General features: G+C 38.1%; 1 protein-coding gene across 5 annotated transcripts; it reads right to left on the bottom strand.

Moving 5' to 3' along the window:
- Positions 1 to 14: 14 nt before the first annotated feature.
- On the bottom strand, positions 15 to 27,831 carry LOC135074574 (proton-coupled zinc antiporter SLC30A2-like). Of its 5 annotated transcripts, none has more exons than XM_063968936.1 (11): positions 26,953 to 26,965; positions 24,686 to 24,881; positions 11,509 to 11,675; positions 9,288 to 9,392; positions 8,115 to 8,235; positions 7,629 to 7,808; positions 6,876 to 6,966; positions 4,365 to 4,520; positions 2,365 to 2,496; positions 1,473 to 1,581; positions 15 to 601 (listed from the first exon to the last, which is right to left on the bottom strand). In XM_063968936.1, exons 2-11 carry the CDS (start codon positions 24,715 to 24,717, stop codon positions 456 to 458), a joined length of 1,239 nt encoding a protein of 412 aa, XP_063825006.1. In that variant the 5' UTR covers positions 24,718 to 24,881; positions 26,953 to 26,965; the 3' UTR covers positions 15 to 455. The 5 variants fall into 5 exon arrangements, with proteins under 5 accessions (XP_063825006.1, XP_063824985.1, XP_063824998.1 ...); XM_063968928.1 differs by having other exon boundaries at positions 16 to 601; positions 26,900 to 26,958; XM_063968915.1 differs by lacking the exon at positions 26,953 to 26,965 and having other exon boundaries at positions 24,686 to 25,030.
- Between the last annotated feature and the right edge of the window lie 158 nt (positions 27,832 to 27,989).

Below are 27,989 nucleotides of genomic sequence, written 5' to 3'. Positions count from 1 at the left end.
GTGTCGGCTCATATACCCATTTACTTAACACTCTGTATACCAATAGTAGTATTTTACAATACGATTACATAAAGTAGACAAAAATACATAATATTTTAAATATTACATATATAAAAATAGTAAGAACTCCCCGAACACGGCTGTAAACATTATTATAATAATTATAGTTATAATAATCCCTTAATATCGAATTATTTAAATACTCTGTAAAATCCATGTTTATACAGACAACAGCATAATAATAACTTCCCTAACATTCCTGTGTATATCATCATAATATTTATAACAATAAATCTTAAACATCAAATTCAGCTATTCCGCAAAATCCGCACATTTGTGTAAAACCATTTCGTCTATCATTTCGACTGTAATAGAGAATGGACCGTATGCTTAAAGTGTAAAGTTGATTTTACCTTAACATGAGGTGGTATAATCCGGCAAAGTTGAGGAGTGCCTCACGCCTGAGGCATCTTGCACTGGCTGCATGCCTCCATACCGTCGCTGAACTCTTCGATTTGGAGCGTCATCTCGAAGAAGTTGTACTTCTCGTGAACCAGTCTCGTGGCTTGTTCTAGAACCTTCTGAGGGCTCACGCCGTTGCCTGGAAGTCGAGTGATGGTTATGTTATTATATTGTTTTGAAAAATGGCCACTTTTGTATGAATAATTGAATACACATGTTGAATTTGTAATTAATATCGACATAAATCCTCTATTGTTAATTCGTTTCAACCAAATGCCGTCCACCTCTGGACAAATTAAAGCTTGTTCCAAGGATTTCCACAACGTCCTGATACTGCGTTACCCGCATCCAGGTGCTTTCGTGGCCTTCTCCAGATCATCGGTCCACCTAGTGGGAAGCCTACTTACACTAAGTGGTTGCCACTCGAGCACTTTTCTGCCCCAACGGCTATCAGTTCTACGAGCTATCTTCCGTATTCACAAATGATGCTTGCTTAATTGAAGCAGCAAATCGAACGCACAGCGTTGAATAGAGCTCTGTGATTGGTTCGTGTGTCACCCTGTGCGCCCACGCGCACTGTGAGACCTCATAGTAACGTTTGTGAATACGGGCGTTAGTACTACTATCCTACTAATATTATAAAGGCGAAAGTTTGGATGTCTGGATGTCATGATGTCTGGATGTCTGGCACGCAAAAACTACAGAACGGATTTTGTTGAAACTTTACAGTATTATTGTTTATCACCCATATTAACATAATAGGCTGTAATTTATGACGATATGTGACAAATAAATTTCAATAATTAAATAAGACGTGACTAAAAAGCGCCATCTATCGTCATTGGTTAAAATCTACAGCGCTGGACAAACTACTGTTTTGACGTTCGTAAATATTCATGCGGGGAAGCTGTGAACTAAGGGGGTAAAACGAGGTCCACGCGTACGAAGTCGTTGTGATCCTGCAATAGATATCATATGTCCTGATGATGATAATGAGGAGTTGTACTTACGTATGGCGAGGTGGGCGGAAAGCGCGGTTTTGTCCAGCGATAGCGCCCACATACGTAGATTGTGGATGCGGACGACTCCCGGCAGAGAAAGGAAAGTGTTGGCTACGTCCTGGAAACGAAACATTATTAGTAAACAATCTGTTCGTTCGTTCGTTTCAGCCGAAAGACGTCCACTGGACGTCCACCTAGCTAGTGGGACTATCTGTATAATATTAGTGAGCTAGATAGTAATGAAAAGTGTTCTATCAGTGAGTTATAATGACAGCTGAAAGGTCGGACCGTATTTGGTTGAGCGCTTCGTCATGTAAAGATGCTTGCTGTAGCGCCGCCTTAATGCGACACATACCATACAGATTATTTATAGTTTTTACGTTCTTAAATGTAGTCGGCCTTTAGAAAAGGGAATCTGAACCGCTTATCACCCATAGGTCATTCCCCTGATCGTCTCATCACCCATATTTCACCACCCTGAACTTCTCATAACCCATAAATCAACCCCCCGATCCTCTCATCACCCTCAGGGTCAGGCCCTCTCATCACCCATTCATCATCTCCACTGACCTGGAAGTCGATGCCCTTCAGCGAGCCCTCCATGATCACAAGCAGCGTACAAACCACCTTCATCATCATCCCATGCCTAAGAATAAGCCCCCCGTCTGATGCTCTCATCACCCATTCATCATCATCCTAACCCTCTCATCATTATATCACCATCATAGTTCCATTATATCACATTCCTGACCCTCATCGCTCATAATAATATATCACCGCCCTGATCCTCATTGCCCATAGATCACAGCCCTTCCGATCCTTTCGTCACCAATAGGGCACCCCCAATTTTCTCCAATCACCATCCTGACCGTCTCATCACCCATTCATTATTACTACTGACCTGGAAGTCGATGCCCCTCGGCGATCCCTCCATGAGCACGAGCAGCGTGTCCTTGATGATGTTGAAAGTGGTGATGAGCACCAGCACAGAGAATAGGAACGTGCAGATCGGGTCCACCAGGTTCCACTCCGGCTGCAAATACGTAAGGGTAAGATGTATGGTTCTTATGGAGTTGGGATAGGTGCTACTTTGCAATTTCATCAACATCATCAACAGCCCTTTACAGTCCACTGCTGGACTATGAGCCTCCTCCACTATAGTGGAGGGTTTTGCCATAATCCCCACGCTTGGCAGGCGGGTTGGAGATCGCAGTTTAAAAGATTGATGTTTTTCAGAGAGCGCTGCTGCCCATTCGCTGTTTGATGTGTAGTCCCTAAGTCGCCTCTTACGACACCCGCGGGAAGAGTAGGGGTTGGTGACAAATGTATTCTACTCTGCCGTCACCACACGGCTTTGCAATTTAAGTAGAGTAATTTAGCTCTACGGTCTACGAAGAACTTCTTAGGAGGAATTGTGACGACGGTAAAGCACTGAGGCGGTAACATCGCCGGCGCGTTCAAAGGCGCGAACCATGACAGTTCACGCGACCTGTCATTTCCCTATGATCGCGCCGGATGGCGATTTGCACGCGTTGGTGTGGTTGAAGCTTAATAGTAACAACAGAAGAAACATTCTACAAAAACCATTTATAGATAACGAATCTCACTATCACGCAATAAAGTGCAATTCGCCTACAATGTCTTTTCCTATTGCACAGAATCTTATTCTTCAGACACGGTATTTTTACCTTGAAGTAAATAACAATGGCGGCAATGAGCACGCCGAAGCTCTGCAAGAAGTCCCCGAGCACGTGTATGAAGGCGGCGCGCACGTTGATGTTCTCGCAATATGAGCCTTATGTGGTTGTGTTAGGCGCTATTTTTACCTTGAAGTAGATAACAATGGCGGCAATGAGCACGCCGAAGCTCTGCAAGAAGTCCCCGAGCACGTGTATGAAGGCGGCGCGCACGTTGATGTTCTCGCAATGTGAGCCTTATCTGGTTGTGTTAGGCCCAGTTTTTTGATTCATAGTTAAAATAACCAATAGTCAAATTTGACAGATGTCAAATGACAAGTGGTTAAATATCAGAAAAAAATTGTTTTTCGAACAATGGTTAGCTTGACTTTTGGTACATTTTTTAACTATTACTTTACATTTTGTTAATATTTAACCATTAGTAGCAAAATTTGACTATTGGTTTTTAACTATGAATAAAAAAACTGGGCATTAGGCGCTATTTTTACCTTGAAGTAAATAACAATGGCGGCAATAAGCACGCCGAAGCTTTGCAAGAAGTCCCCGAGCACGTGTATGAAGGCGGCGCGCACGTTGATGTCCTCGCAATATCAGCCTTATCTGGTTGTGTTAGAGTTCTTACACACGAACACCAATTTACTATCGACGCATGTAACTGCAGTTGACGTCAGAAGGCGACGGCTAGCTGTCGACATGCCGCCGCCGTGCTGTCGACGCGTTCGCGGCTGCCGCCGACAGGTGGCGACAGCTAACCGCCTCCGCCATTTTGAAGGTCAACTGTCAGTAGTCCAGGAGCAAGCTTTTTAAAATAGTCGTAAGCTCGTCAAAAGAAGCTATTGACATTCGAAAATGGTTATAAAACTTTTGTTCACTTTTTCGTAATATTGGATAAAGAGTGAAAAAAAGGCCGTCTCGTTCTCTATTCAATAACATTTCTTCAACCCACAATGACCGGTTCTTTCTCTTTCGTCGACGACGACGGAGCATAATGACGGAGTAATTTCATTGAAGAAACACAAAATTTTCAACTGGCACCTGTACAAAGACGTACGCCGACACGGTCGTCGCAGCCAGCTGTCGACATGTCGACAGCTTGCTGCGGGCACGTCGACGGCTAGCTGCCGACAAGTGACGGCGACTGCGGTCGCTTTTGCTGTCGTCAATGTGCTGCTCGTGTGTAAGAGCTCTTAGGCACTATTTTTACCTTGAAGTAAATAACAATGGCGGCGATAAGCACGCCGAAGCTCTGCAAGAAGTCCCCGAGCACGTGTATGAAGGCGGCGCGCACGTTGATGTTCTCTCCGTGTTCGTGCGCATGCGACGTGGAACTCTCCGCGTCCGAGTCGCCCGAACGGTCCTTCTGTGGATACAACAAATAAATAGACAATATGACACCATTCCCCAATAATTCGAAATCACAACTTTTCTAAATGGACACTTCATTCTGGTCTTAAAATATTAATTAATTTTAAATTACCTGTAAATTACGATTTTTGGTCGCATTGATATGAAAAAAGTGGTTTATTTAATACAAAAAATAGTGACGTCACGTGCATAAGCACGTGACGTCACTATTTTTTGTATTTTTTGTATTATTATAGTGCCATACAAAATATATGGGAGAGTTTCGCTTTTGACAGTTTAAAAAAAAACGTTAATAGGGATGTTTCCTGGGTCAAAAAGCAAGAGTTTTAATTAGTCCGTCAGTTAACTTATCAAAAAATACTCTACACGTATTTTTCACTTTTTCAAACTAATGAATATTTAAAGAGCTAAAGCGCGCCAAAGTTCATAAGAAGAGGCCCGTGACGTCAATGCGTGCATAAAAGTGCCGCACGTTGTGACGTCGTGCGGAACTTCAACGCACCATAACTATGTAATTATTTGTTAGATTGACAAATAAAAATATATGTGTCCAATATTTTTTTGATATTAAACATGACGGACTAAAAAAATTTTTTTAGGAAACTAGCCTATTGCTGGTGTCAACACGTCTATTAGGGCTACCGTATTTGAGCTCACCAGTCATTAATTACTAATCCCGTCTCGTTTTTAGCCTCGAGCTAAGCTAAAATATGTATATGTATATGCTTGTCCACGCCTAAGATGGGTTCATCCCAATAGATCAGCGAAGTTACTGATAAGCTTGTGTTAGGCATGCATTGACCCAGTGGCGGCGTAGCATAGGTTGGCACCCGGGGCGGCACCCCCCCCCCCCCCCCGTCATAATATAAATTATAGCCTAAGGCACCCCAGAATGGCACCCCCCTGTCATGACATCACGACCGTCCTTGCCATGCAGATGCGTCAGTGAGTACTAATCTGCGCGACTTTTGTCACCCCCTGATGCTTGGCACCCGGGGCGGACCGCCCCCACCGCCCCCCCCTTACGCCGCTACTGCATTGACCACAATAGACCAGCAGAGTTACTTGTACACTGCCAAATAAGGTTCTGTCAACTCACTATTCTCTAGTGGCGCCAACTATTGGGTGCTTTAGGGATGATGACTGGGTATAATGAAATCGAAATTCTATTTAGTCCGTCAGACAGATAATTAGAAAATATTAGACTCATATTTTTTATTTTTTTCCATAATCGAATAATTACAGGATTATATTGAGTTGAAATGTCGCGTGACGTCACTTTTGAGTAAAAATTCTACTCAATCGTGACGTATCGCGCCATTTCAGCTCGATGTAGCACCAGGCCTGTTCATCTCCGCGAGTTTACATCGAAAACAAAACACGCACGATGGCCCACCTACAGGATACTATTCAACAAGGCCTCACATATGAGCGAACATTGACTCACGCACGCGTATTCTTGTGTATGATGGAAGAAAATAAAAAAATGGTGTACTAAATACTGTGCAGTATTTAACTGCCTAATAAATAATAAAAACACAGAATGTACTTTTTTAAGTTGCCTCAAGACACTGAGAGGTAAATAAGTAGTTAATATTATTCATGATAATTCATGCTAAACCATGTATTTCCTCCGCCATTTTCCGCAGTTTGGCACCTCACGTCACATCATTTTACCGAAGTCAGCCCTATAGCTTCGGCGCAGTGCCGATCACTGACGTTTGTCAACAAAATGGTGCTTGACTCTTGAGACAGCCTAAATTACACCATATTGTTATTGACATTGAGCATACATTTTTTAAAATACCTTCGCGAAGTAAAACTTCTGTACGTAGTACTTATTATTATTCTGTGGTAGTACTTGTTATTATTCTGTGGTAGCACTGTTAATACTTAATTATGAAAGAAAATAAAAAATAAGAATCTAATATTTTCTAATTATCTGTCTGACGGACAAATAATTGAAATTTTGTCATCTGGCCTAATGAATCGCAAAATGTGTTGGTAAGCGCATAACTCAACAACGCATGGACCAATTTTACCAATTTTTTTTAATGTTCGTTGAAGTCCAAGGATGGTTTTTATTTCCGGGAAAACCATAAAAACAGCCCTTTTTTCACGCGGGCAAAGCCGCGGGCGGAAAGCTAATATCCTATAAACATGAGAAATAAAACTGATAATAATAATTAATATGTAGATTCTAATTTTGTAAAATTTGCATGCCTACCCTGGACAAAACATGTTGGACTTGACATTTTCTATCGACCATTTTGTTACCATGTTTCTGAGCAAATAAATGATTTATTATTATATTATTATTATTAATAATGACAGTAATTGAATAGCGTACCTTATTGTTGAGCACGGGGTTGCTGCCGCCGTGCGAGTGCCCGTGGCCGCCGCCGTGGCTGTGCCCGTGCTGGTGCAGCGTCAGCCCCATGCTGTGGATAACATTAACAATTTAGTTGAGAAGCAAGGAAACTGTGGTGGGTTTATGTTAAAAGATTATGTGAGAGCCGGTATCATCATAAACCACAGCTAGACAGAGAGAGACTCCAAGATTCTAACCTAATGAGTCAGACGTGAAGAACGAGGTACCGGCGAACGTCGGCGAATGACGGCAAACGTCAGCGAATGGCAGTGAACGTCGCGGTAGTAGTAAATAGCCACTCACATGAGGTTCACAGCTACGCCTACAGCATGACGGTGGCGTGGATCTCGAACTGCTTGTAGATGACGCGCTGATACTCGAGGTAGCGGCGAACGCCAGCGAATGACGGCGAACGTCAGTGCGTGACGGCGAACGTGGGTGAATGACGGCGAGCGTCGGCAAATAACGGCGAACGTCAATGAATGGTAGCAGTGAACGAAGCCACTCACACGAGGTTCACAGCCACTCCCACAGCGGACGTGATGAGCATGACGGTGGCGTCGATCTCGAATTGCTTGTAGAGACTCGAGGTAGCGGCGAACGTCAGTGCGTGACGGCGAATGTGGGTGAATGACGGTGAGCGTCGGCGAATGACGGCGAACGTCGGAGAATGACAGCGTATGACAGCGAATGTCAACGAATGACGCGAATGGTAGTAATGAAGCCACTCACACGAGGTTCACAGCTACGCCCACAGCGGACGTGATGAGCATGACGGTGGCGTCGATCTCGAACTGCTTGTAGATGACGCGCTGCACCGCCATGTAAACCAGCACACCCGTCACGACCCAGATAAGAAGCACTGACGTCAGAGCGCCGATCACCTCCGCTCGGTACCAGCCGAAGGACATCCTGGAACAAAGTGATCATAAGCTTTTGTTGCGTAGTTTAGTAGAGCCTATAATGAAGATACAAGTATTTAAAATTGGAATGGAAGTATCTGAGGGTGTCGTCACTTAACACCTGCGTGACTACATGAGTGTAGTGACTTCAAGATATTTGAATATCTGTATTTTACACATTTTTAGAAATTTTGCAAGAAATATCACAGGGTTTGGTTACCAAGGCTAAAAGTACATTTACGGAAGTGTATAATTTTAATAAATCCAAATAAATGAAAATTTTCGTTAAGAGACCAGTGGTTACTAGAACCCTTACCTTCTAGTGGCAGGCCTGCTAGCCACCCATAGTGAGAACAGCGAGATCATAAAGCTAGCGAAGTCTGTGAGTAGATGCGCGGCGTCTGTAGCTATCGCAAGACTGTTCGATATGTAACCACCTGGAATTGGTTACAATCAGTCGTTAATATTATGGTTACACCGAGACATTCACGTGGAAAACAAGTGTCAAGAACTTAAGATTTAGTGATGACATGTAATTTATGATGAAGAACCTCGACAGATATGAATGATCGATTTTTATGCATAGATCTGTGGCTTAATACATTTACTTAACATTTGGCTACGGAAGTACGGATGTATGTAATGTGTACTTTCCATACTCATATTATATTCCATCTCATAAAGTCTTCACAAGAATTTGTATTGCTGCTGCTAGATATTTACGATGTAATATCAAACTGAAGAACATTGCGGTAGAAACTGAGTTACATGGAGAAAGCTGCTGATATGACATCAGAAACTCAACATTTACATAAATCGAACGAATTGAAAACCTTTTGATAAAAAAATCATGGTCATCACTTGGAAGTGTTACATGATTCAGGATCAAAACTACAGATTTTGAAATCTTATTTTACTATCTGAAGACCATGCATGACACTGCGCGTAACATTTAACTATGTGTATAATGAGAAATGAGTTAAGTGGGTCAGAAGGCCGCAAGTGCAACTGGACAAATGAACCGCCTTGAAATAGTAACCCAATAAAAATTGTATAGTTACATTCCATGCGCATAGGCAATATGCCAATATTGTAATTTGTAAGGCATACACATCAAATACATCGTAGATATGCCTTTATACAGTTATACCGCATGCTTTCCGAATAGCAAGGAGAATAATTTCTGAGAAAAAAGCAGTCCTCAGTTATCTAATCTAAGTGAATTATACATTTAAAAAAAAATTGCGAAAAAAGAACTGAGTATCGATGGATGACACGAGACTGAAGTTCTGCGTTTTAAGAAGGACGTCCTTCATGGAATCATATAAAGGATGATGATGATGAAATAAATAAATACAAATGGCGACGATCACATCGTTTGCAATGTTTCATACTCGAGGGAAGGTCGAAGTTTCGTTCTATGCTTGACCTCACCTTGATTTAGGAAAAATTTTATGTTCTAATGTTAATATAAAAATAAATTACTCACCTACAATTTCTCCTATCATAAATATTACACATAATACACTGGCTATGATTAATTTTCTACGCGCTCTCTTGTCTATTTCTTCATTTCTCGATCTGTGACAATGCCCTGGAAACAAAAACAAAGGTATTGTAAGGTTTTTGTTAGTATAAAAACTATGCAGAACAAATGACCCAGAGTGATAAAAAACGGCCTATGTTTTTCACCTCCGAGGTGATCTCAATAAAGTGTTAGTGTATCACCAATAGAGATAAAGATTTATCCAAGTATTGAACTATGAATCCAATCTAAATTATACATATAACTCAAGGGTTTTCACCTCCGAGGTGATCTCAATAAAGTGTTAGTGTATCACCAATAGAGATAAAGATTTATCCAAGTATTGAACTATGAATCCAATCTAAATTATACATATAACTCAAGGGTGACTGACTGACTGACTTAGTGATCTATTAACGCACAGCCCAAACAAACCACTGGACGGATTGGGCTGAAATTTTGCATGAAGGTAGATGTTATGACGTAGGCATCCGCTAAGAAAGGATTTTACGAAATTCCACCCCTAAGGGGGTAAAACGGGGTCCACGCGTACGAAGTCGCGGGTGGCCGCTAGTTAGGTATAAAAACATAAATATGGCGGCGCAACATGGAGTCATTTAGAAATAGCTGTTGCCAAAACTATAAGAACTAGGTAAAGAAATGTTGATTTTATAAGGTATGGCCTGGGGTCAGCTTGCGGATATGAAAATGAGGCGGTGTTGGAGAGACGCTATTTCACCCACGCCTATCTAAGCCAATTTGAAATGTTTTTAGGTTCGCCAGAACACTATAGATCGTTTCATCCACGAAGATGCCCACCAATTTTTGGTCGAGGGAAGTTTGAAGTTTGATCCGAGCAATCCAAGCTTCATTATTGTTGTGTGCGTGTGAACTCATGGATGATTTAGCGTGTACCGATAACACTCAAACATTAGTGGAAGAATGATGGGGCGCGTCTTCGTGGATGAAACGATCTATAGCGTATCTTTCAGGGACCACATAGTCATGTTTTCAGTTCGCATCGGCACGTAGGTACGCACCACAACACAACATACTATTAAACAACATTCATCGCATTTTTTGTATCCAATCCAAATCGTAGGTGCATAATGGCTTTTTTATATTACGTTATTAAAATAAAATTTTCGTACATTGCGTTTTTGATCTTGATCGCATTGTTCACATCCAAATTGTTGACAAACTTTGACAACGTCAGACATGAGTGACGCTCATGCTCTATTCTAGCATGACAATGAGAAAAACGCGTTAAATGGAACGGTTTCATGATGAAAACTCATTTGATAACATTTAAGCACGCCGTTTTATAATGTTCCTGTGTTCCTTGCGGCACAACTAATGTAGTTATGCAACAGGGGACTATCTACTGAATCCTTAAATACAAGTAAATTAATGAGTAAATCTTTTTAAAATCAAACTGTTTTTAGCAAATAATAACCGCGATCTCATAGACTCAAACTTGTTTACGAATCCATCGACTAATTCCCACGTATGTTATCAGCACAATAGACCGTCGAGCGTCGACAGGTCTCTGAAATTATGCTGTATGCATCGTTATAGGTCAATAGTTTATAATTACTGATGCATTGTTTAATGTTGGCACACGGTGTGCATCCTATTGACATCCTGCTGGAATGTAGCAGATAATGCAGGTAAACTGCGAATTAGATAGCTGTATGTGGTTGTGTATCGCTAAATTTTATTTAATACATTTCGCATTTTAACATCCTAGATAGGTTTTGAGACAATTCGTACAATGACAAAGTTTATTAGAGTGTATTAAGAAGATTATGCCCCGTACCCCTGAGAAATTGAATATGAAATTAAATATAAAATATCTACTGCCGAGATTATATTTAGCAAGTGTTAACTGACAAGGCAGATAGCAAGCGACCTCGGGGTTAGAATATTTCATTCAGTGAAGAAATTAACTGGCAGAAGAAGCATTCCGAATTGGATTTATTGACAAACTATCATTGAAGTTCAATTCAGAACAGAGAAGCTTTTCTGGTGTGGGTTTGTCTCAACTCTGATCATAGAATCCATAGTCCAACATAAACGTTTCACATGTTTCTATTCGATGCTGGCTACACAGGAGTTGTAGAAGTGGGAAAAAAGGTGGTGACTCTCGCAAATAAAAATGTTGTCATAATAAAATTGTACATACTTTCGACTTCCGAGATGCTGCCATTCTGTCTGTCAGGGTCGTCTCCATCCGCGCTGGTCTCGATGACGGCGCAACACCCGGTCGAGGGGTTTCCGTGGACGCAGAAGATGACCCGCCTGCCTTTCGCCGGGCTGTCTGTGCCGTATGTCGCTTTGCCATCTTTGAAACTGGAAAGAAGGAGAGGTTCCGTTAGTTTTTGAGGAAAAAAATAGAATGAACTTGTGAGGAACTGCAGGCCGATGGGAAGGCCCAGTTCTAGAATAGGATCCATACCAGGCCGCTTTAGATATTAGGTAAGGTACCTTAGAATCATGTGATTTGAGATACGCCATGGGTCATTTTCACGCTGTGTCAATGGGGCATCTTATTTCAATATGAGCGTCTATAGGCTTTAAATAGAACTATGATAAACATAGAAAGTTGGTAAATAAATCAATAGGCTGTATTTTATGTTGTAAAAACAGAGTGTGTGGTTTCTTTTTCTCTAAAGTTTAATTGACATCACATGTTTAATAAAATGCGATAACGGATTTTAAATCATTTTATTACATAGATAAATGTCTCATTTTATAGCCTCTTGGCATACATTGTTTGGAAACATCCGGCAATCAGTGGGTTTTAAAAATTATAAAACCGGTTTTAGACGCATTTCGATTGGGTTCCTATCGGATTCAATTCAAAATAATGCTTCCTCGGATAGAATCAAATGGCAGCGCAGGCGCATGATTGAAAAAGCCAACCCCGCTTTACAGGATCAGGCAAGGCAGAAGAAGAATAATAATGCTACCTCGGAAGTAGTTTTATTTTAAAATTGATTTTACGCAAGCTTGTTATTCTTTCCAAGTATAAAGTAACAAGTATGATTAAAATCAATTTGTATGGCCTTTGCACTAAGCATAACTTAGGTCGCAATTGTCAAGACAAATTACTTTCCAGACACAAGCACAATGGAAGCACATTTCGCAACCTTTTTTGTATTCCTAAATTATATTGTACAGTCAATCATAATGCTTCAGTCGTCATATAATTTATTCAACTTTACACCAGAATAAATGAAAACTACACGAACACCAAGTACGGATCAGTGAAGTGCCATTTAATTGTCATTTACCTCTAAATTATAAATATTCAGAATGCTGTAACATTCCACGGTCATTAATAATACATGCTGTACTTTTTTGGGCGATCAATTTGCATTTCTTGAAAGGATCGCACGTCTGACATCCATATAAAGGTATTTGACTTACGAATAAGACCTTGCTTGATAGATTGATGATGAGACGAGTATAATAAAGTTTAAAACACACGAGACAGATTACGGCCACGATTAGTGGCGAATGCCTGCAAGTGTTGTTAACGTTAAAAGCTTTTGGCATGATAGAGAGAATCTGTACATAACAACTATTCACAAATTCTGCTCGTCGTCTCTATTGTAATCAGAAGCGTGTCTTTCTAAAGGCTCAGGTGTTTCCCATAAGGATTAAATAAAAATATTGGCTGATATAGCTCGCAGAATTGCTAAAATCCAGTGGCAGTGGGCGGGACACATAGCTCGTAAAGACGATGGCCGTTGGGGCAGGAAAGTTCTCGAGTGGCGACCACGGGCTGGAAGACGTAGCGTGGGCAGGCCTCCTACTAGGTGGACCGACGATCTGGTAAATGACGCGGGAAGAGCCTGGACGCGGGCAGCGCAGGACCGTTCATTGTGGAAAACCTTGGGGGAGGCCTTTGTCCAGCAGTGGACATCATTTGGCTGAAACGAACGATTGGCTATAAGATTTTCTAAATCAAGTATTACCGTGCCATCGCAAAAGGATTGATGCCTCACTTTAGACTATAGAAATAAAAATTGTTTATTTAGTCCAAAATCCTCAGAAGTACAGATGGATCAGAGCTAGCGCTTATCTGAGTCCGTGGCTGAGGTATTTTGTTGTGATAGTCGAAGATCAGCGAGACGTCATAATAATGTCAATATCACCCCTGCCATGCCGCTCCCATACTTCAAGCAATGACTCACTATACCAATATTTTCCGCAGTTTAAATGCTATTCAGATTCAGCACAAAATAACTAGGTAGAGGCTAGCTTGATCATATTTTTTAATATTCCCACCTCTCGTTCCCACCACTGCACCTCCTGTGTAGCCAGGACCTACTGCTTGACCGCCATAAAAACCCAAAAATTAAGGTCAAGTTTGTCCCGAGGGAAAGTTAAACTGTCATTGGACCCGCAACGAAATTAATCAGAAGAACATAGGAGTTCGAAATTAAGGTTCGACTTTCCTCCATTACAAAGCGAATGACAGGTGCAAAAAAAGGTTTAATAACCTTAAAGATATGCACCACGGACAATAAATATCAATTAAGGGGGCCTATCTTATGAGCAATTAGCTACCTGCCAATAATATTTACTCATATAATATGATCGCTTGATCATATTATTATATGAGTCCATGAGTAGGGAAAATGAAATACAGATGTCCGCAAATTGCAGCAGGATCGTGGAAAAACCGCTAAGTCTGTCAACAGCCTTAGTAATTTCAAATGATGCCCGTTCAGTGAATGCGTGCATATTCATTTCTTGCGAACAACAAAGCAATTTGTGCAGATCTGTTTGCGCTGCAGTAATAGATGCGTAAAATACATAATGCGAGCCAATCACCATGATTGTCAACGGTGTTTTTATGGTGGACGATTCCTAGTTTTCCATAAACTGATTTAGAAGTACAGCTAAGGTACATTTTCAACTTATTTCTATGACTAGAAAGAAACCGCTAACAAAATATACCTGTAAAACTTTAGAACGGAGAGAACAAGATAGTGTGGAATGCAAACCCCATACAATTGCGAAATTTCGAAAGCGACCTTTTTGAGAAACCCAAAACTCTAAAATCACAAACCACTACCTAAGTAGTGGTTTGTGATTCTAAAATCGGCAAAACCGCAACATTAGTAATGTCGTAAGAAGGGTTATATTTTTTTGTTTCAATTTGACAGGCAGGAAGAAACTTAACATTTTGATAAAATAAAAGTTGTTTTATTCACAACGACGCCAACGCTTTTGGCCTGTAAGTAACCTGCATCTCAAAATTACTAGTATGATAGTAAAAATATTATCTTTCTTTAATAGGCAACAATAGTTAAGTTTCTATCCGCAAATACATTGTACTTATTTTGATAGACTGACGCAATTTTACCGTTCACAGGCGACGAAGAATATAAGTAGACATATTATTTAAATCAATTATATGAATATTCATGTTAGTTAATAGTAAATAACTAAGACGCGCGATGATTACATCAATCATCTAATTGGACATAGAATTACCAATTATTTACGTGCTACTGATACGCCCAAGGTGATGTCAACAATCAAACATTATCTTGTACACTTTATGTGATACATTATAATACTATGTCGCATAGATAAGGCACCATCGAGATGATTGTGAGGAAAATATTTGAAAAACACATAAATGATATTGATCTACAACAGTATTTACAAACGATGCTTGTTTAAGTGAAGCAGCAAATCGAACGCACAGCGTTGAATAGAGCTCTGTGATTGGTTCGTGTGTGACCCTTTGCGTCCACGCGCACTGTGAGACCTCATAGTAATGTTTGTGAATACGGGCGTAAGCATCGGGAACTAAGTTAAATACAAAATCAAAGACGACATCTTGACATAGTACAATAGTTAGTTGGAGGTGATAACACAAGGTTAATTACATCATAGTAAGAGATGTCATAAAATTATTTATCCTAGACTAGGCAGAATTTACAGTTATAGCACTGCCTCCAAATTAATTCCCACTGAAATTGGGAAAAGTAACTAAGGCACAATTTTACAGAGATGCCTCCAAAACTATTTTGTACTGAAAATGGGGTAAACTAAGTTATTTATTGGAAAAAACGCCAAATGGAAACAACTTTTATAATTACCCGGTAGTAATTCTTTATCGCAGATAACATTTTCAGAATTCTATACCGACGAACGTTATTCAAGAACAATAAAACCGTAAAATAAATTAGTAAAGGTAAACAATTTCTAGATTACTTATCAAAACCTAACTCAAGGGTACGCTTCGTCGCATAACAATCTGTGTCAATTACTATTAGTCACAATAATTAATTCGATATTAAAATACCTCGCAGTGCCTTTGAATCGGACCATAAATCCATTTTACACGCCATTATATTATTATTATTATGCAATTTTATTACGACTTAGTTTTATTATGTGAATATGGTACATATGTGGCACGAGTACGAATATGTTAAGATTGGCTGTAGGTTAATATAAATTCAGCTTTTATGATTAAACTAGCGGCCGCCCGCGACTTCGTACGCGTGGATCCCGTTTTACCCCCTTAGGGGTGGAGTTGCGTAAAATCCTTTCTTAGCGGATGCCTACGTCATAACATTTACCTGCATGCCAAATTTCAGCCCGATCCGTCCAGTGATTTGGGCTGTGCGTTGCTAGATCACTATCGCCCGTATTCACAAACATTACTATGAGGTCTCACAGTGCGCGTGGACGCACAGGGTCACACAAGAACCAATCACAGAGCTCTATTCAACGCTGTGCATTCGATTTGCTGCTTCACTTAAGTAAGCATCATTGGTGAATACGGGCCGTCAGTGCCTGAGATATAGTTCCAAAATACTGAACTGTCCTATGCATGACATTGACAGTGGGGCGCCACCGTCAATACCGGATCGCTGGTTCCGATTTTTGCCATGTTGGAAACCATATAGTTGAACGATGGTAGCGCCCCCCTGTCATTGAGTTTGGTGGGACAGTTCAGCGTGGGTCATCTATATGGGAGTGGCACGAGAGGGGTGACGTTGACATGTTATTTATGACACGACAGAATTAAAAAATCTGAAAGAAATCTGAAGTCTCGCTGACGTTTGAAGTCTCAAAAACACTCATGTCCCACTTCCATACATCAGGCACTGACTTAGGTAAGAGATAGACCTTTAATAAACAAAGAAAGTTAGGTTTTATTATGTTGTCAATCAGTGATAACAAAATACAATGGAGTACCGAAACACGAGTCTCGAAACTGTCGTGTTCTCAATAGTACATTGTAATAAAATACATATAATAAAATATTTTAATGGACTCTCCTGCTCCTATAGATCAAACAACACCTCGAAATGTTTTCTGTTTTATAATAACTGTACAGAACGAGTTTCTAGAACTTCTACTTCATCATCATCTCAGCCATAGGACGTCCACTGCTGAACATTGCTTTCCATGTTGCCCGGTTGGTAGCGGCCTGCTTCTTCTCTAACTTCTATTTATGAAAGAAAATGCTTTGCTACATGTTGTTGCCTTAGCCTAGGCGCAGACCACCGACATTTAGTTGGCCGATATTTGGGCCCGATTCTAATTTGTATGAAGAATCGGCCGATACCAAATCGGTGTAATGTGAGCACTTTCATACATGTCCATAGTCCATACTGATTAACAACCCCACCCAACTATCGTCCAACTCTTCTCAAACAACTAACTTCACAAAAAACTCAAACAACAATAAAAGTTGGTGGTCTGCGGCTAAAAACTACTTGAAAAATTCGTACGTATCGATTTGTGTGAAGCCTTTTTTCTCATATTCGAATACAAGTTACTAACATAATCTAGAAGCAACTAGAATCACGTTTGTCACATTGTTTTGTGGATTATCCACGTGTGTTCGCTCCTAAATACCGCTCTAACGCGAACAATCGCTTCGACGCGAAGCGAATTGTTGTTCTGTCTGTTGGATGACCTCAGCCATTCATTTTAGACAGGCTAAAGTTAGTGATGGGAAAGAACTAAGTTTTCAAAGTCTATTCTAAGCCGATTCTAAGACTTAGAAGTTTTTTTCGAACGCCCAAGGCCCTTTCAAACTGAAAAGTTGTCATAATACTTAAATGTGTGAGTATAACTGTAAAGAATGTTCTAGTTTTCTTGTATAGTTAAAAAAATGCAATATTCGTCAAGGTAAATCAGTCATAATTATTTTAGCTAATTAGTTAATTCATGATTAAAGAATGTACTTAAATTCTTTCTTCTTATTCAACATACTACTTAGAGATTTTTTATTATTAGATTAAAACTTTATTAAAGTAAGTTATTTAAAAAGTTCAGTATTTTCAGAGAAATCGGATAAGGCTTTAAAAATTATTGAAAGGACTTGAAACTGTTGAAACGAAGCTGAAAGATTCAAGTCTTTCCCAACACTAGCGGAATTCATACGAGTGTTGGTCTATTTTTCAGTTTTTCACGACTCGCTCTTCAGTCGCAGTATATTCAAGTATAACACTAATCTGAGGTGTTAATGTTTCTAGGACACATACCTAGGTGTAGTTATCCATATCCATAACCAGGCATAACGAGGGCAAAGTAATAATATTACGAGAAATATCATTACTGTTAGGTAAAATCTAGCGTGGCTTTTCCATTGTTTATTTATTTTAACTTTGGCCTTTGTTTTAGTTGTTTTCTGTCAATAGTTATCTAGAACTAACCGTAAATGGTTTACGTATAAGTAACCGTAGTAGTTACTGGTCGATGACGGCACACCTCTTTTTGTGCAATTCGTCGTCAATTGTTTAGTGTTTTCTACCTGATTGCCAATTAAACAATCGAAATTCGTTTAGCAAATTGCTAACGTGAACACCCTGTATTCATTAATTACTTCCTTCATTAATTTATCCAGTTAGTAACAACTTCCAACGGGCTGGAAGACGTAGCGTTGGCAGGCCTCTTACTAGGTGGACCGATGATCTGGTAAAGGTCGCGGGAAGAACCTGGATGCGGGCAGCGCAGGACCGTTCATTGTGGAAAACCTTGGGGGAGGCCTTTGTCCAGCAGTGGACGTCATTTGGCTGAAACGAACGAACGAAGTAACAACTTGATCTAATATTTTTCGATCTTTACAAGAGTACTGTTCACTTGTTTAGATGCTGTATCTCGCAAGCATAAGTATGGTCACAGATTACTTTTGGGATTTGCAGTAATTTGAAGTAAATGCATACTTATAATTTTACATGCCAATATGGAAGCTGTTTATTTTGCACTTTGGACTTTGTACGCGCATGTAAAGTATTGTAGTAACCTGTATTAAAACAACTTTTTAGAATTTAGACTTTGTATTCTTCGATGAAGATTCTTTGTATAACAGACTTAACTTGGAACTCTGACCCCGGCACTAAAAATTACGTTAATCCGCTAAAGTTACGTGAGATTTAAGTATGTGACTATATTCAATCAAAATGTATGTATACTTTGGAATAATTTTTTATTGATATTACTTATGTAATGAAAGTTACTAGGTTGCACCATTTCTACACATGCATTTACCTGTTACAGGAAAATGAAAATTATCAGATAAAAATCAAATTAAAATTCTCTTCAAAAATGATTCCGTTTGATATATCGCCGCGTTATCAACAAGCCTATCGGTAGACGATATCGTGTGTGTGATCGAGATCAGGCTAAAAAAATATTTATGTTATAAAATAGCACTTATTTCAAGTGCTTAATACCACGGTTATAGCTCGAGGTGCTACCGATACCTTATGTCGAAAACATCAAATTGTTTGCTTACACCGAGCAAGTTTATTGACCTATTTTCGACCTTCATTGGGGTCTCTTATCAGCTAAACGTGTCCGGCACTTGACTAAAACTTGATGACATAAGTTTAACATGAACAGACTATTTTAAAATACCTAGCTAGATGTAGAGATACCAAGACGAAATCCTGGCAATAACCACCTAATTTTAGTTTTCTCACATTGGAATAATTTCCTGGGAAACTTTTGAAATAGAAATAGTTGAGCGAGTGCTCTCAACCTCTTTTGAGATGATTGGATGGTAATTGGTATGCCAATATGCTTTGTTATGTGATTATTGGCATACAAACTACCTATGTAAAATTCCTTCAAATTCCAAAAGCTATAAGCTAAATTATACTTGTGTTAGGAACTGGTTCACCACAACAATGCAGTCATCGTCATGAAATTTAGAATTATTTTTATACAATAACCAATCAAACATAATCATATTATTATCTCAAAAGATCATTCGTTTAACCGCACTATTTAGGCAGGTTACTCGGTCATTTTCCAATTATGTCATTGTTGATATGCTAACAATGCACAATAAACTACTTTCGTCAATGGCCCGGCCCCCATAAAACTATATCGATGTTATGACGTCCATTATGTCATACATAAGTGACATAATGTAAAACAACATGACGTGTTTGGATGTTTACGAAATACCGTCCGCTGTATTGAGCTAGGATGTGTAAACAGTCATGTTTTACATGATAGTCAATATTTTAGTCAATTTAGAAAAGTAGGGTTTTGATGGAACTGGATATCATCGTTATGAATATGCTAGAAGAAGGTGGAGGACATATCCACGTGGTGAACTTTACTGGATGGAGAGTAGACTTTATGTACAAGCAGAATTTTGATTCACATACGAAATCGTATACGAATCCCTATAGAGATGGAATTTGAGTGCTCTTTCCCACCTGGTTCTTGCCTATCCATGGTCCATCCGAGAGTGTTAAATAGCCTATGGATTTTCACCACGGAAACCAATACCAACACAACAGTACCATGTCCAGGGTCTAAAGTTATAAGCTAACAAAAAGATACGGAAAAACCTCGATACAAACACGTGCAGGGGCGGCAACGCTTCAATTTAAATAGCTCAGAGAAATAACGGAATACGGAAATCATCCTGACGATGGGGAGGTTTTAAGTACAGTCGACAGCACATCAGGTTATACATTTTTGTTGCAATATCGCATCTATTACAACTTTATTAAGACACCAGTACACATGCAGTGTTTAGGTTGATGTGCTGTCGTCTGCACTTATTCTAGCACCTAAGTTATTGAAAAATATTCGTTATTCTGATTCTAGAAAGATCTAATTAGAATCATTGATGCAATATAATCTTATGCTTACATCATTTACCAACTTTATGCATTGCATTATATTCCAATTATTGTGCTAACACGTGGCTCTTATGTATCGCCGATGATATAATTTACAATCACTTACCACTCGAGTGGTTGAGTCGAGTCTTTAAGCACGTGTTTTCTTAATTAACGTAAAATGTGTGCCAATATAATGAATGATGCATCAACGTCGTTTCATTAACAAGGTACCTACTGAAAGAAAAATTGAGTCATTTTCTCAGATGCAAAAGAGATACTCACAGCAACAAGGGTTTGGTATCTTCAGTCATTTTCCAAAGTCCACTGTGTCACAGAATACAAATACTAGATCACAATCACAGGTCAAAGTGTCACCCTCGTCAGAACCACAGGGTGCATATGATGTCAGTAGGGCGACATGGAACGTACTAATTCGAAACGTATCGGCGAGTTTATCACTATTTATCGTGCACTGGCGCTCCTTGCTATTACATTAATAGATAACGACTACTGTGCAAATACTACCGCCGATAAATCACTAACATTACTAAGCTAATCATTGTACGTCTGTGGCAGGGTAAGTCACAACTGAACTTCTACTCAGGTAATGCTGATTCGTCCTGTTATTTGATGATAACGCTTATTAAAATACAACGTTTACCAAGAGAATGTTTGCGTTCGCATTAGTTGGCAGTTTGTTTACTTTATTTGAAGGTTGCAATGCGTTGTTGCTTGATCGAGTTCTTTCTTTCACAATATTTTTCACGAAAACAAACCTGTGATTGGTCACCGTTGGTGTATGAAACTGAACTTCAGTTTCTTCTAATCACAGACTAAATTCCAAAATCTTGAAAACCGTGATTTAACGGCCAAAATTTGAGATTAGGGACGGCCATGATGTTACAGGGTTATCCATTGTAGCCAGGAGACGTTGTACCTATATTATGAAATAGCAGTCTCCGAGTATGGTTTGATGAAAAATTTTTAATCTCATACTCAAAGGGCTAACAAGCAATACTTAATAAAAAGTAGACACAGTAAGTAAAATATGAAATCATAACTCGTACTATAAAGTCGTCTACCGGAACTTAAATATCATAAGCAAACGTTTACATAACTTATCAGCATTGGGGCATAATACAAATAAACAGACTAAATAAGGTTGAAGACGTGTGTGAGGATTGTGATGTAATAAAAATATTTCAAGTAAAATTAGTAGGTATGCTTCTATATTCTTATAGGAAATCTGTAAAGAATGGATGTGAAAAGAATGAAATCCCTCGTTTCCTATCGGTGTTTTGCTTTCGGGACTTTAACAGTTTGTTGCGGGTTCGAGTCCAGCATGGACAAGAGTAAGTATGATAAGTACGAGCATTTAACTGGACTCATGAACGTTTAGTCATAGTACAGTCAATCCGTTACAACTATGTAAGAGGCAGCGCTCAGCGTCGAGAAAGTAAATGGGTAATTTTACCTAAGTTTGAGCCTAATTTCATATGTTCTGAATCTAAACAATAAAAGGTGGGACAGTTGGAACAATTTATTATTATAGTTCTTCACATGGAAATATTTAAGGCCTTATACAAACGAGCGGTTTCTGGATGATTCTCATTGGCGAGGTACAGATGTGATAACCATGCGGTTATGGTTTGAAGCAAATGTACGAGAACTATCCAACAACCGCGCGACTGTCGCTGTCTGAACCAAGCTTAAATGTCCCAACTATTCAAATTAAGGACGAAGCACATTCGTCCCGAAAACGGATCGTAGCCGTATTTATTTAGGAAAACCAACTTGAGGCGGTGAATGTCGGAGTCGGAGTGTTCTTCGTATGAAACTCCGTACTGCAAAGCACACTTATCGCCTCGCGACCCCTTTCCGGGTTGATAGGTGTGCTATGACCTTTATTCAGCTACATAGTAGCCGAAACAGGCCATGACTAGTATGCAATTATGGACATAATAACTACTAGGTATAATGATAAGATATTCATACATACTTATCACCTCATCCAATCCGCACTGGCTGCTATTGACCTCGATTGTATGTAGGCAATAGACTATTGATACGTACTTTACGGCTTATCAGTGTAAAATTAATTGATTAATTTTAATTGATTGAATATTAAAATTACAATATTTAATTTTTGTGTGTAATTGGAACAGTGTTGATAAAATGTAAGGCTCTGCAGATTAATAATTGTGAATTAGTACTGAAAGCAGTATCTTAAAAAAGAATATGTAATAGCAATATGTGCTAATCTTTAATGAGTATTCAGGTCAAATTATAAAATCTTATTTTTATTGAAATCTAATTCTACCTTGGGTGAATTCATATAATCTAATCTATCTATCTATATAAATAAAAATGAATTGCTGTTCGTTAGTCTGATTACAACTCGAGAACGGCTGGGCCGATTGAGCTGATTTTGATTTTAAAATGTTTGTCGTAGTCCAGGGTAGGTCTAAACGGTAAGCAAATAAGGAAAAATTGCGATGGCTTATTTATAGTACAAGCTTTGCTTAGTTTGGGACTAGAAGCGAAGTGTAAAATGTCCAAGGATATATTATTATTATTATTATATATTGCCTTTAAGGCGGAACAGAGTTCGCGGGGTCAGCTAGTTCATAATATAAATATGAAGAAATGAAGAAGAAACCCAGCTGATATGAATTTTAAGTGCAGAAAATCTTAGATTCTTTTTGTTTTTTATTCAAGCTTTATTTGTCAAGGAAATAGTTAACATACAGCTTATTTATGTTTATCGTCATGTATCAGCAGTGATGGTTGATGATCCATCGATGCAAAGAGTGTACGATTTGGTATTCATGATCCGTCAGCAGCAAAGTTTATTTATTGCTCAAGGTGAAGGAATGAATGAATTTTAATGTGTATTAGAAAAAAAATAAAGTCTGCTTGACGATATAGATTTTATAGATTTTATCAATTATTAATAAACAATACCAAAAAATATTTTTCAGGCAGTTCATTAATATTGTCACACTGTTTCTCAAATAAGAAATAAGAACATTATTAAATTAAGTTTAAAAATAAAAGAAGCATAATATAAACCTGTAGTAGAAGAGTACCTACACTAAATATCCATTGAAAATCAATCCGTTGAATAATTACCATCACGGATTGTTATCAAAGAATTTTCAAGCATTGATAATGAAATATTATTTTACATCAAAATACTAATGATGCCAATACTGATAAAGCTCAGTGCAATAAAATTAAAACAATCAAAAAGGATAAAAAAAATTAATTTACCATCTAAAAGAGTTGAAGGTAATAAACTCAATAAGTTCTAATCATAAACAACGATGTCCATAATTGAAATCAATTGATAAAAAATATATACTTAGGCTGAGTTGCACCACCCAAATATGACCGTAACTATGACGATAACCGGTGTTTTTTGTATGGAGTTTGACAGATATTTGATGTTTGTCTCAGTTAAAGTAAGATGGTGCAACCCAGCCAAGTGTAAAAAAGTGAAAAAAATATTATTATAGTGGATAAGGTAAATAATAAAAACCAAATACCTACCTATGCTAATGTTGTTTATTGTAAAATCCAAAAAAGAATCTGATGTCATTTATAATTTTAAATAATAAAAAATAAAACATACAAAATTTAAACAACAGCCTTGAACTACATGGCATTTTAATAAAAGGAAAACCTTTTTCTTAGATAAATATCTGCCTGTTATTTTACAAATTAGGATATTTTAAATAAATATTTTGTCGAATGGAAAATCCTACATCTGGTGCTGCCTAGTTGGATCATGTCTAAGTGTAGCTGCTTAATTAAACCATACATAGATACATTTTATTACTATGATAAGTAAAAATATTTACGGACTCATCAGAGAGCAAAATTAAGAAAAAGTAGTTGGTGGCGTTGTATGTTGTAGACAAATTAAAAGCAGAAATTATTGCCTTGTATTTTTTGAACTATGTATTCAAGAGGTAACTGTTGAGATACATACCAAAAATTGTTGCATTATGATGACAGTATAGACTTTTTAAAATTAATAATGCATTAAATTATTTTAAAATCAAATTAGCTACATTTTATAATTTGTTAGAACTTACAAAATTCGCAAATTCCTTGAACGCAACACACCTGTTTATTTTCAATGAATGCAATCTATTGAGACCTGTCAAAGGTCAACCAGGTGAAAACGACCTGTAAAGTGATCCAAAAATGCAAGAAATAACTTACCCATTCATCTTAGTCTGCGATCCTTGCTCCATTATCCTATTTTGCACTAAACACCCAGGAGTTTCCGACTGTTCTGCTATGTGGTGGGCCTCAACATCCTCCAGGATCGCTGCCCTATCAGCATTCGTCTGGTTCAACTTATCACTAGACAAACTCTTCGACCTATATCTACCATTGATTGGAGCTAAACTTTTATCTGAAAATGCACTCAAACCGTTCAATTTTGTATCGTTTTGGCATTTTTCGTTAATTTTAATGGATGACATTTCGCACTAAACAAATTCGCGCGTACGTCAATGCGAGCTGTCAATCTCAGCTGCGCCGCGTTCCGAACTAACGTTTTGATACAGAATCTTTGCGTTATGCCAGCATCGAACAAAACAATAAAATGCGACCCAATTCGCAACACCGCTGTTCGCTTTTGTACCAACAACTTAACTGGTGATATTTTAAACGGCCGAGTTATAACTGGCAAGGATCGCGCGTTGCTTAGCTATTTGAAAAAGTTGGTCAGTTTTTGTGAAGTTGGATTACAGAAACGCTGAAAAGGCATGAAAAAAACCTTTTGTATTCAGCGGCGATTCTTCTTTTGTATTAGATTAAAAACAACGGAGGAAAAAGATAAGAATGAAAACGGAACTCAAAGAAACTTGGTCCCGAAAATTTTACATGAACCGGAAGTCGGAAATGATTTCAAAATACAGGGCCGTATTGAGGTATGTAACACTGTACTGTATGTAAGTATTTAATGATGATTGATTATATGATTGATTACAATATTTTTTTTAAGTGGTTAACGTTTATTTATTTAGTAATCTATTTTCTCTGGTACTAAAGTAAGTATGCATTATTTTCTTTTTATTAGCGATTTAATTAGGCTAATCAATTTTCTAAGACTATAATAGAGAACATATTTAAGTAAAAATGTATAGTCATAATAAATAGAATAGTAGGTAATGTTAATGGTAATAAGTATCGCATAATAATGTTGTGCGATATACTTATTATAATATATACTCTAATCCACAGGTACAGAATGGAAAAGGTACCAACCCAAATCAACTTTCGTCCATCAGCCCGACGCATTCGGTTTTCCGAACAGCCTGTATCTACAATTGGTGAGTTTTGCAATAATCACGCAATATTCCGATTTGATAACAGTGACAAGCGTCTGTCGTGGGAATTATAATGCTACAGGTAACACGCTGTTTCCGAGGCTGGCCACTTGACCTCAAGTTATACGTGATCTGCATTGACGTAAGCTGTTTAAAAACGTGAATAATTTTACTATTCTGCCTAAGTATTTGACAGCGTGACAAATCGTTACAAATACTTCAATCGAACTACTTACTAGAATAACTCAAATGCTCGGTCTTTATTTACTGCGTTTTCTGCTTATCAAAGATTTAAACTTACATGTTCGACAGATGAATGCATTTACGATTTATGAATGATGCTTTTGAGTAAGTACGTCATTAGTTAATTTTAAGAATTCAAAACTAATGATACATGAAAAGTTTGTATGTCGTACCTACAATAAAAAAAAGATAAAACTGTTGTCTTCTGCGATATTTTGGAGATTTATTCAAAGTAATTAATCATAATTAGTGTATTATAAGATACCCACATCACCACATGTGATGTCACTTGTAGTTGGTCATCCGGTCATAACGTAAAACATACCAAGACCCTAATAAGAAATAGACTGCATCAATTCTTCCGTGATCATGGCGCACTCAAAATTTTAACGAATTCTCAAAACTCACCAAAGAAAGTAAATTATATTTCATAAATTCACATCGATCACCAACGCGACAATGTGTTTTTATTGTTCTTTTCTTGATAAAGGTTTTAAAAAGAACAAAAATAGTTTATACAACGAGCCAACTGATACTTCTATCGAATAGTTTGAGAGAGGCTTCACTGCGATTAATTATTATGTTAATTGCGAAGACCAAGCGTAAAATGAGCACAATGGGTATTTCATATGTTATTAAAAAATATCGTCACAAAATTAGTAATGCACAACTGTGAGACCGTCACGTAATGAACACACAAATGAGTTCGACAACTGCCTTAAAGTCAACTCATGATTTTTCCGACAGATGATATTTCAATCTGTTTGTACACGCCGAGTTGTGACTTCATTGTGAATTTGTCAGACGTACGTGCAAACTAATTACATAAACATGGCTAAAATTGCTAGTGGATTACCACAATTGTTTAAATTTCACACTGAACTAAAATGGTACGACCGTAGGTATAACCTGTTTTGTTAAATTTTCTCGACGTACTAAAGGATCTGGGGTACATGCGTGTATAGTCATAGCATGTTTATCATTTTGTTTACCTATTCCACTTGAAAATTAATATTATCTGTATGTATTGTTTGACTAAAATAATTTACCGAAGGACCTGTCAGTTCATAGTCTTGTGCGTAGCGTAATCAGTATCAATATTATAGGTAGGTACGCCTGCAAATTTTCCATACTTATTTTAAAATTAATTAAAGTCTTATTGCCAAAGTATATTTATTTTTTTCTTTTTTCATAGAAGGGCAGGTCTGAAAGTGAAATCTAAAGAAAGCTAAAATAGCGCTCGGAATGTTATTAGACCGACAGCATTTTTTATGGCAATGTTATTTCCAAAATATACCTATGTCTTCTAGTTTACTTGCCACTAACACAGCCACTAGTTACATTATAACCTAGGCGATTCAAAAATAACCTCCTATCTCCATATCGGTTGACCGGACACCGCAAACATGCATTTATTGGGAGTGTGAGAAATGTAAACTTTGATATGACACCGCGTCACTTGCCACAAATCGACGTAGAATTTGATAATATAATAACAAAACACGAATACCTAGACATGATACACGTGTAACACATAAAATTACATTGTTAAAAATATGTTCTTGTACTTACATTGTACTTTAAGGGACTAATCCAAATAAATAATATCAGCTAGATTCCTAATAACTTTCTTATATTGTTTTGCTAAGCATAACTACATGATGTTACTAGTGATCTGACCTTGCACTGTTCTCCAGATTCCTGACGATCATGATGGTTTTCTTGACATCCTCCATTTTATCACACTTTCACAGTCCAAATGAGAGAGCACAATGATTAACGACTACCCGGCACAGGTGTTTAAAAGTATATGAATGTAAACGTTATCAGTTTTGTATCATAATAAACCATGTGTTTTGCTACTATTTCATCCAACCTGAAGATGACGGTATTATAGCAACACTTTTTGAATACAGACGGGTACTTTTTATGCGCTGTTATATACC

Source organism: Ostrinia nubilalis, chromosome 1 (assembly GCF_963855985.1).
Source record: "Ostrinia nubilalis chromosome 1, ilOstNubi1.1, whole genome shotgun sequence".
Taxonomy (NCBI): Eukaryota; Metazoa; Arthropoda; class Insecta; order Lepidoptera; family Crambidae; genus Ostrinia; species Ostrinia nubilalis.
Note: the sequence above shows the minus strand (reverse complement) of the source record. Positions and strands in the feature narration are given on the sequence as shown.